At 40.6% G+C, this 10,000-nt stretch overlaps 1 protein-coding gene across 1 annotated transcript in view; it reads left to right on the top strand.

The window, feature by feature from the left end:
* The first annotated feature begins 1,246 nt into the window (after window positions 1-1,246).
* The window catches only part of LOC137996776 (deleted in malignant brain tumors 1 protein-like), a 29,665-nt gene continuing 20,911 nt past the window's right edge, over window positions 1,247-10,000 (top strand). Inside the window, exon 1 of the mRNA XM_068842359.1 lies at window positions 1,247-1,824. Within this exon, the coding sequence (XP_068698460.1) occupies window positions 1,470-1,824 (355 nt within the window). The 5' untranslated portion in view covers window positions 1,247-1,469. The remainder of the gene's footprint in view (window positions 1,825-10,000) is intronic.

Below are 10,000 nucleotides of genomic sequence, written 5' to 3'. Positions count from 1 at the left end.
CACCTTTACTTTGTCCAGTTAGCTCTTGCATGCAAAATTGTTCATTTGGGGTGCAGGGACGGCCGAACTAGCGGTGAGAGCACTCGCCTCCCACCAATGTGGCCCGGGTTCGATTCCCAGACTCGGCGTCATATGTGGGTTGAGTTTGTTGGTTCTCTACTCTGCACCGAGAGGTTTTCTCCGGGTACTCCGGTTTTCCCCTCTCCTCAAAAACCAACATTTGATTTGATATGTGTTAATTGTTGATTTCAGTTTACAGTGTCTCCAAGTAGTGCTCCAGCGCTAGAACGACTAGACACTTACATAAAGTTCCTTTCCTTTTTAAGTTCATCTAATTACGCGGTGCATTTCTGGCCATATCTGTTGGCTAGAAAGCGTAGTACTGAATAGGTTGGTTTGAGAAAATTTCATAAATTTCCGAGGTAAGAAGAGAGACCGTTGAGGAGTCATGTAAATAGACAGTGTGTGCTGTTCCATAAAAAATTCAAAATATTTTTTGATGATCCCGGGCAATGGAACCAGACTAATAGGCCTCCTTCAGGTCAATGGCCGCCATGAAACATCCAGGTGGCATGAGCTGAATAATCAGGCATTCTCAAGTGTGTCCATATTGACATGGAAAATAATCCTTTTTCAGGTTTTGCGTTTTTTGACGCAGAATAGTCCATTGATCTGAGATCACAAATCCGTTTTTAGATTTTTCCAAAAAACGCACCTTTAGATTTCCATTTTTCGTTTTCGTCAAGGTTTCCGTTTGTTCAGCATTTGTGCCGTAAACCAATCCCTTTAGCCTCAGAGTTAGGGTAATTGACTTAATAGTTTTGCTTTCGGTGTTTTGGATTTTGGCCATTTTCAGACGTATCAGCTGCATGTATTAATTTCCCCCATTGTTCCGTTTTTGGATGTACAATGTATCCGTTTACTTTCTTTTTCACAGGTCATTCGACTTCCGCAAGTCCTCAAGTGCGCTAAAGTATCCTGTTTTTTTCCAGACCTATCTGTTGTCGGTCAATTCTGGTCTCTGGTTGAATCCGTTTAAAGCAGCTTTACCTCAACCCCTCCAAAAAAGATTGAAAACACCAATTGTTTCCCTCAAGCTCTTTCTTATGCATCTTAACACATCCTCTTAATGCTTGGTATCATCGTATCGGTTTCTGTCTTGATACACTTTTCCACCCAGTCTCAAACAAATTATGTCATTATGCCGGCACTTATCGGTACTCAAATTCGGCCCCTCTAGATCTGTAGTCCTGTGCCTTCACCACAACACTACAACGACGAACATGCTCAACCTAACACAGTCCTTTTCATTTGTGATTTACTTTAGTATAATAAGTCAATTGATAATTATTTATGTATAATAACTGAAACTAATCCCACCCTGACCCTAAAAATCACCTGGGCTTAATTTAGGCTCCAAAAACTAAGATTTCTTCAATTCATCTGAGTGCGTATTCAACCTAGGCAAAATGACGATCACCAATTTAACCTGGGTAAAAACGGTTCAACCTGAGAACCGATTTTATTTACAGGCGACATATCAACTACATGTATTAATTTCCCTTGTTGTTCCGTTTTTGGATGCATCCGTTTACTTTCTTTTTCACGGGTCATTCGACTTTCCGGCACCAGTTCTTAAGCGCAGTAAAGTATCTTGTTACTGCATTATATTCGTAATTATATCGTTGAACAACTACGGACCAGAACAGATTCTCTCCACTGTTTTGAAGACCTTAGTTCATGTCGACATCATGCGGGCAGGGCAGTATTGGTGGATATCATTGTTGCTTAACGCTTTCTTTAATAAGCAGTTTGTTGAGCCCGGTAAGTGCATATCTTGTTCCAAAGCACATTCAAGTTCCAGTACCCTCTAGTTTAATCGTTTAAAATGCTAAGCAAAGGTTTAATTCCTCTACTACAACACGTATGTAGTGTCCCCTTTTACTTGTTCGATGTGCCTTTCCGCTGGAATTCGAAGCCTGGTAAAGGAAATAGTAAAGAAAAAGGAAAGGAACTAGCGCTGGATCACTAATTGGGGACACTGTAAACCGAAATTAACAATTAACGCAAATCAAGTCAAATGTTGGTTTTTTTGATGCAAGGTTTGTTTGATTTAAGAAACTCTCCTCAGTACCTGCTCCTTGTCACCAACCTGAAGTCTGTTCTCAATTTCGGATGTTACTTCTCGCTTCAGTTGACTCCAACATTTCAACATTCCGGCGCTTTTAAATTTGAATCTCAGCATTCAGCTGTCGGTAATTACAATTACCTGAGCGCGTGATCATAAAAAAAGTTTATTCTGTTAATGCAGTTTTATTTTGAGAGGTTATCATGATTAAGCTTTCTATTAGTAAGCTCGCCTATGATTTTAGCCTCTTTATAACATTCAACAGATATTGCACGCACATACTCTTTGTTTTTTCCCATCGTTTTCCTTTATCTTGTGACAATACTGAGAAGGAAACTGGAGAAGTGATCCTTGCCTTACTTATCTGGACTCTGGACAATTTAGCAATTGTCCCTCATAGACACCAGAAAAAATCGAGCTGTTTCAACGGGATTCGAACCAATGACCTCTGCGATGCCGATTCAATGCCGGCTTTTATTTTTAATGTGGTATTTGTCACTTGTTCTTTGTAGGTCAATCTCGTCTACTTTCCAGTTGGCACAGTTTTTTCCTTGATAAAGTAGCCTAGGCCATTTTTAATTACCACGATAATCACAGCTCACTCTGAGTCAGTCACAAAATTACTTCTCTTCCACTTATACTATAATCGCTTTAATTCAAAACCAAATTGCGTCAGGAATCCGAAGAGTTTAATGTATTTAAAGTTGCAACAATGGCTTGAGAAGGAGTTACCGCAATGCAGTTATCAAAAACCAAATTTGAGAAATTTTCGCTGTTTTCTACCATACGCGTATTTCAGTAAAATATTTGAAATGAACATATCTGAAATGAGCATTCGGGCAATTCTAGTTAATAACTTTTGTATTAAAGTGCTTGTACCTAGATAAGAATTGTCATCACATTTCGCACAGACGAAGGTTATTATTTTTGTAACTTTGATGGGGGTATTGTTTACCTCGAGACGAAAAAAGGATTCGTCTTATAGACATTTTTTTAAGAACCGGCAATTTTATAAGAACATTCAGGTTGTGCCGATTAATCAAGTTTTAACAACATCCTAAGAACATACCCAGTCAGTTACGAACATCTTAATTCAGTTTGCTCGTTTCAAGTTCTTTTGTTGTTTGTGAGCACTATATATAAGGTAAAAGAAATGTAAAACTGTAGGCTAACAAGGACCGTGAATTAAATTAAATACTAGCGGGGACGTTTTTTAACATTAACAATGTGGTTTCTTACTGCATGATACACTGAAGAACAACTCTAGTCAGTTTGTAGTCGAAACAGAAAAGAAAAAAGAAGAACAAGAACAAGAACAAGAACAAGAAGAAGAAGGAGGTTCAACCCCGGCCCCAACATTAGACATTCATATATAAGAAGAGGGCGTGGCCAGGGGGGTCCTGGTCCTTAGGCAAACAACCTACAATAGTCAGGTGGCGAAAATACCACAATCTGGTGAGTACCCTCTGTTTGACACAGTGTTATCGTCCTTATCCAAGAAGACTAGAAAGTAAGTGACCATTTGCGGGTGTAATTACAAATTAAAGACAGCGTTTCAAGTTCTCCTCAGTTATTTAAGACCCTGAGTGTTGGTCGGGCTGAAGTCGCACTCACGACCTTCCGCATGGCAGCCCGGTCCTCAACGAACTGTCATGACTGACAGTAAGGAATGCACAAAAAAACGTGCTGAGCGAGTGAAACCATTTGCTTTTAATTTTTTCATTAAACTTGTTGTTTGTTGCCTTAAGTAAGCTCCTCAGTTGATTTCTCACATGATAATGGGGTGAGTTGCGAGGGAGAATTATGAAACGGAGGTTTCGTCGTTTGAGCATGGTAAGGACATCGCGATACAGAAAAATAAAATTATTCCCCTATATACCTTCTCACCTTGATTTTAGCTATTTTACAATAAGTATACCATTCAATTTGACATTTGCATTTTCCGTTTCATCAAGGTTTCAGCTTGTTCAGTATTTGCCTGTAAACCAATTCTCTTGAGCCTCAGAGTTAGGGTAATTGACTTAAAGAGTTCTGCTACCGGAGTTTACAGATGTATCAGCTACTGTATCATGTTTTAATTTCCCTTTTGTTCCGTTTTTGGACATACGTGTACCTTATTTTCCTTGGGTCATTCGACTTCCGCAACTACTTGGCGGTGTCTTGTTACTAGGAAGTTGCTGAAGCAACCTCAGTTAACCACGACCTAGAACAGATTCTTTCCACAGTTTCAAAGACCTCAATGTCAACATGCGTGCAGGGCAGTATTGGTGGTTATTGTTACTTATCGATATCTTTAATACGCAGTCTGTTGAGCCCGGTGAGTGGATATCTCGGTCTATAGCCTACAAGTTCCAGTCCCCTCTAGTTTAGTCCTCTAAAATGCTAAAAAAAAGTTGAAGATTTATCTCCTTTACTACAAAACGTATGTAGTATCCTCTTTTGGTTCTTTGGTGCTTTCCGCTGGAATCCGAAGCCTGGTGGAAGGTTTTGTTTGGTTTAAGAAACTCGGTCTCCTCAGTGCTCCGTGTCACCAACATAAAAATTAGTGCTCAATTTCGGATTTTACTTCCCGCTTCAGTTGACTCCAACATTTCGACATGTACTTTTTAATTTTGGTCACAGCATTCAGTTGTCGGTAGTTAAAATTAATTGAGCGTGTGATTATAAAATTGTTTATTTCTGCTCATTTTTACAATTTAGGGACATCATGTAAAGCTTTCTATAATCATGATTTGATTTCATATGATTTGAGCCTCTTTATATCTTTCAATAGACCTTACCCGCTTACTTTTTGTTTTTCCATCGTTTCCATTAACACTCAAGAGAGTAGTATTCTTTCACAACCGGACATCTTCATACAGTGCGCACTTGCTTTAATGGTAAAAAGGTAAATTAAAGTCTGCTATACGAGCCTAGAAGGCCCATCAGGCCGGCGCTTATCTCCAGTTTCTGTAGCATGAAGAAGCGACTAGGAGTATTTCTACTCCCCCCTGGATGGGATGCTAGTCCTTCGCAGGATTACCCCCCGCATTAAATTCGCCGGTACCCATTTATACACCTGGGTGGAGAGAGGCACCGTGAGAGTAAAGTGTCTTGCCCAAGAACTCAACACAATGTCCCCGGCCAGGACCCGAACCGGGACCCGAACCCGAACCCGACCCGCACTAACCATGAGGCCACCGCGCCTCCCACACTTGCTTTAATGAACAAGGCAAACGACCTCGTCTCCCAAGTGTCCCCAGACTGATCATCTGTGTTGCGAAAAGGGCCCATCCTTTCGGCATGTTACTACAACAAGCTCATTTTTTCAAACATATAATATAAGCGTTTTCTGTACTCTTATCGACAACGATGTTCGTCATCACAGTGGTCAAAAGGTTGTAGCAGCCACAATATTCAACGCCAAAGTAAGTTTTTATTTCAGAGCGTGACCAAAATCATAACACGAAGAAAGAGCAAGCGTTGTCTATAACCTTTTCGCAATATGATTGGTTTATTTCCCAAAATGGGCGTTCCTGATTGGCTATTACATTGCGTGAAAAATTGGCGCCAGCATGACGCGTACAGCGTTGCCTAGACTCTTATCGACAACGGAAAATTAGCCAATCAGATTGCGAGATTACAAGCAATTGTGGTAAAAATAGGGTTTTACATATATATGTGTGTGGCTCGTTCGATTGGCAATGAAAAGTTTACGGGATTGTTCCTCGTACTTTGAGGCTGAATGTCAGTATTAGGCTTGATAGTGTCGTTTGATAGTGTCGGTTTGATAGTGTCGGAAAAAAAAGTGGATAATCGAATGAACTGGTCTTTATTTTATGGCCAAATACCAAATGATTGTTCAGACAATTCCACGCAGACCCACTCCAAAAGGAAGGCTTGCCGGCTTCCTATCATTCCTACATGAAATAGCTGCGTCGATCTATGAGGTAAAACAACACCATTGAAGATTTGTCAACATCTACTATAGTCAATGAAAACTTGAAATACGTACAAAAGTTGATTAGTAACTCTACAGCCTTGATAACAATAGCACTTCCCCTCTGCTTTCTTCAATCTTTCCTGCCATGGTTTGGTCTTCATAACCCACAGTGAGTACATCTTCTTCTCACATGGGGCTATTAACAGGGGCACCCAACGACCAATTTGTTGTAAAATGTATTATTATACCCCAGTTAATGAAAATAAATGTTATTAAGGAATTTTTAGGTGTTTTGCTGGGAAAACATTATCTGTTCCTTTTTCCCAGCAAGACACACAAGAAATTTCCCAGCCAGCTCGATAAAATTGGTTGATTTCCCAGCCAGGAATTCCGCGCGCTTTCAAATCCCTCGATCCAAAACGACCGAACAAAAGCGACAAAACCGGGACAAAACAGGTTTTTTCCGCAAGCGCAATCACTCTGACCAGCCGTCGTATGTTTGTGACTATTCTCTGGGAGAGGGAAGGGGTTCTTTTTTTTTTAGTCGTCCTCAGTCTTCAGAGTTTCTACAACCAGCTCGGGTTGAAATGCTAGAAAAAGTCAGTAATTCCCAAGCAAAACCTCTATCAATATCAAAATTTCCCAGCCAGCTCATCGAAACACCTGTATTTTTGCCAGCCAGCAAGATTCCTCTGGGGAACAGATAATGTGAAGAACAGATTCGTTGGGTGCCCCTGTATTAAGGACCTATCCGAAAAAAGACATTGGCAATGAAACTTTGCGATCAAAGCGAAAAAGTAAAATATCTTTTGATTGGGTACCAATGTAGGTGCTCAAATTTCGCAATAAGGCGCAGTCTATATGAAGGGCGGAGAAACCGCTCAAACAGTCGGTCCAGTATGTGTTTAGAGAACCATAAACTGAAGTGCATTAAAATGCGCGGGAGCTACATTGTAGAATCAGAAGCAACATGCCTTCAAACTGAAAAACAAACTACACGCAACAGCAACATGGTATAAAAACAGGCCGAGAATCAAAGCTGTTGGGAGTACCCTGGAATAGTGAAAAGGATGAAATACAAGTCAGCTTCCCTGCCCCTACCACTGAGCTTACAAAAAAGGAAAACTGGGAAAAATGAATTGCCCATTATATATGACACGCTCGGACCGGTATCAGTGGTAACCTTGGCTGGAGAAGTGCGCTACAGAAACGCTTGCGGCCTCAGAATCGCCTTGGATACCCCTCTTTGCCACAAAATATCAGATTCAAGTCGTCCAAGTGGGAAAAAAACCTACCACAAGAACCGACTTTGCCAAGAAGCCTTTCGAGAGAAGATACTTTCTATTGATTTACATGGCTTTGGCGATGCCAGTGGCATAGGCGTTTCAGCAACGATTTATGGGAAAGTGGAACAATCCTCTGGTGTCACAACAGGCCTTGTGACGGCAAAATCACGCCTCGCCAAGAGAGGCCTGACCTTTCCCCGGCTAGACCTCGTGGAACGACACATAGCAACTAGCTTAGTTGACATCGTTAATGATGCCTTAGAAGGGTCTGTACTGTGGCGCTCCACTGGATCAGAGGGAAGGGGGAGTACAAACAATTTGTTGGAAATACGGTTAGGAAGATAAAGGAGAAACAAAACTTGCAGTGGCGACACTTATCAACGGAGGAAAATCCATGAGATGTGGGAAGGGAATGGACTTTAGCAAACTTAACAAACGTTTGGTGGCAAGAACCCAACTGGAAAGCAGACCCACAGAAGTGGCTTCCAGACATCATCACAAGCCGAGGCGGACAATCAGCAAAAGAGGAAGTGACGAGTATACGCGAGCTGTTCGCTACGGCACTAGAGAAGAGTGGCACCCTTGCCATGCTAAGAGTGGGTGAGTGGCTCCGGAAAGATGGCTTCGAAAGATGGCTCCGAAAAGTTATGCCTGATGAGAAAGTCCAAGACTACCTTGCACATGAAGAGATCAAGTGACAGTTTAATCTTACCCGAGAGACTTGGTAGGGAGATCACTGATTCGAGAACCTCATCGGGATGGTCAAAACGTCGCTTTACAAAGCTATCGGAAATGGAATGATGGGCTTTAAGGAGTTATGTGAAGTCATGCTACATGTTGAGATAGCCTTGAGCAATCGATCACTTAGCTGTGTTGAAGATGTCGACCTTCCAGCGTTGACGCCCAATTCACTGCTCTTTCAGAGAACAAATCAGCCTCCAGACGTAGAACCCCATCGACGTCGATTGTTTTTTTACATATATGGTGTCATCTATGCCTCCCTCTTCCGATATATAACAGGTGAGGACCAATAAAAATGCCTGTATAATTGAGTTTATTACATAAAAACAACAAACATAATGGATAATAAACGTAAATATCAAAAAGCGTAAATGTTGCCGATGAAATCCGATTTCAGGTTAAACCGTTTCAACCTAGGTTAAATTCATTTGGTGTTCTCATTTTACCAAGGTTGAATACGCACTCAGATGGATTGAAGAAACTTTTTGGTGCCTAAATTAAGCGTAGAGAAAAATTGGAGTCAGGTTAGAATTAGTTTTACATAGATATCAATTGACTTATACAAAAGTGCATATATGAAAAGAACTGTATCGGGTTCAACATGTTCGTCGTCGTAGTGTAGTGGTGAAGAAACTTAACAAATAGATTCCATGTTGCCGTGCGTCTGTTCAGTAATAGATCACAGATGACGTCAAAATGTGGTAAGAACAAAAACGTGGCACACGTGGCGATAGCCGAGTGTGTCACTGATGTTCTTATCAAATTTTGACGTCTTCTGTGATCGTTTACTGAACAGACGCACGGCAACATGGAATCTATTTGTTTTATATAATAAAGAATTACACTTTATTCGCATAAAAGCTGATGGTGACGTCAATCGTGTGTCTGTCTTCTAATAGATCATAGGCAAGAACCAATTAAAATGCGAGAATAACTTGGGTTATTATATAATGTAATGTTGATGCTAAATGGACGTGTATGAATACAGAAATATTAAGAAGACGTATTGAGATGCATAAGACAGAGCTTGAAGGAAGGTATAGGCGTTTTCTATCCTTTTAGAGGACTTTTAACTAGGTAGAGTGCATATTCAACTTAGGTAAAATGAGGATCATGTGAATTTAACCTATTGTAGTATTTGTAGGTAAAAACGGATTCAGCCTGAAAACGGATTTGACAGACAACATCAATACCTGATACCGATATTTGATTTGATGCGAGTTAATTTCCTTGGTGATTTCAAGTAGTGCTCTAGTGCTAAATCCATTCACAGTTAAATAAAGTCATCATCATCATCATCATCATCATCATTATTATCATTATTATTATTATTATTATTATTATTATTATTATTATTATTATTATTATTATTGCATTCCGACGAAGGAGGACGCATTCTAGTCGTGTCGTTTAACCGTGAATGTCCCGAATATATTTCGCGGATATCGATCGTGATGCCATGCATGCGATTTCAGGGTTTGAACGCCATCTTGCACTGGCGGACCGACGGGGACATTCCCTCGATCTGATGTGATTGTGAATCTGTCATGCCTTGACATCGGCTTTGTACCGCAATGCCGGGATGCTCAAATGAAAGCGGTAAAAATCTCCATATTTTTGCGTGCTTTGCAATTGTGCGTGTTGGTTGCTCGGCTGTTATCTTTGCGGTTTTTTTTTTTTTAAACGTAATTGAAGTTGTGTTGATTTATTAGAAGTATCACTAGCAAATATGACCATAGCTACTTATCAGAACATCAGAAAGCTGTGTAGTGGCGTGTTTTGTAGGAAACAGACACTACAATTCGCCCCCGCATGGAGTTGTGATTTGTCAACTCGGCTGCTTTTCACAGGAGCTTCCATTTCAGTCTCTCTGTGCACTGCCAGAAAGCACCCCTCAAGTACACTTTCCATTGAACGGTTTCC

Source organism: Montipora foliosa, chromosome 3 (genome assembly GCF_036669935.1).
Source record: "Montipora foliosa isolate CH-2021 chromosome 3, ASM3666993v2, whole genome shotgun sequence".
Taxonomy (NCBI): Eukaryota; Metazoa; Cnidaria; class Anthozoa; order Scleractinia; family Acroporidae; genus Montipora; species Montipora foliosa.
Note: the sequence above shows the minus strand (reverse complement) of the source record. Positions and strands in the feature narration are given on the sequence as shown.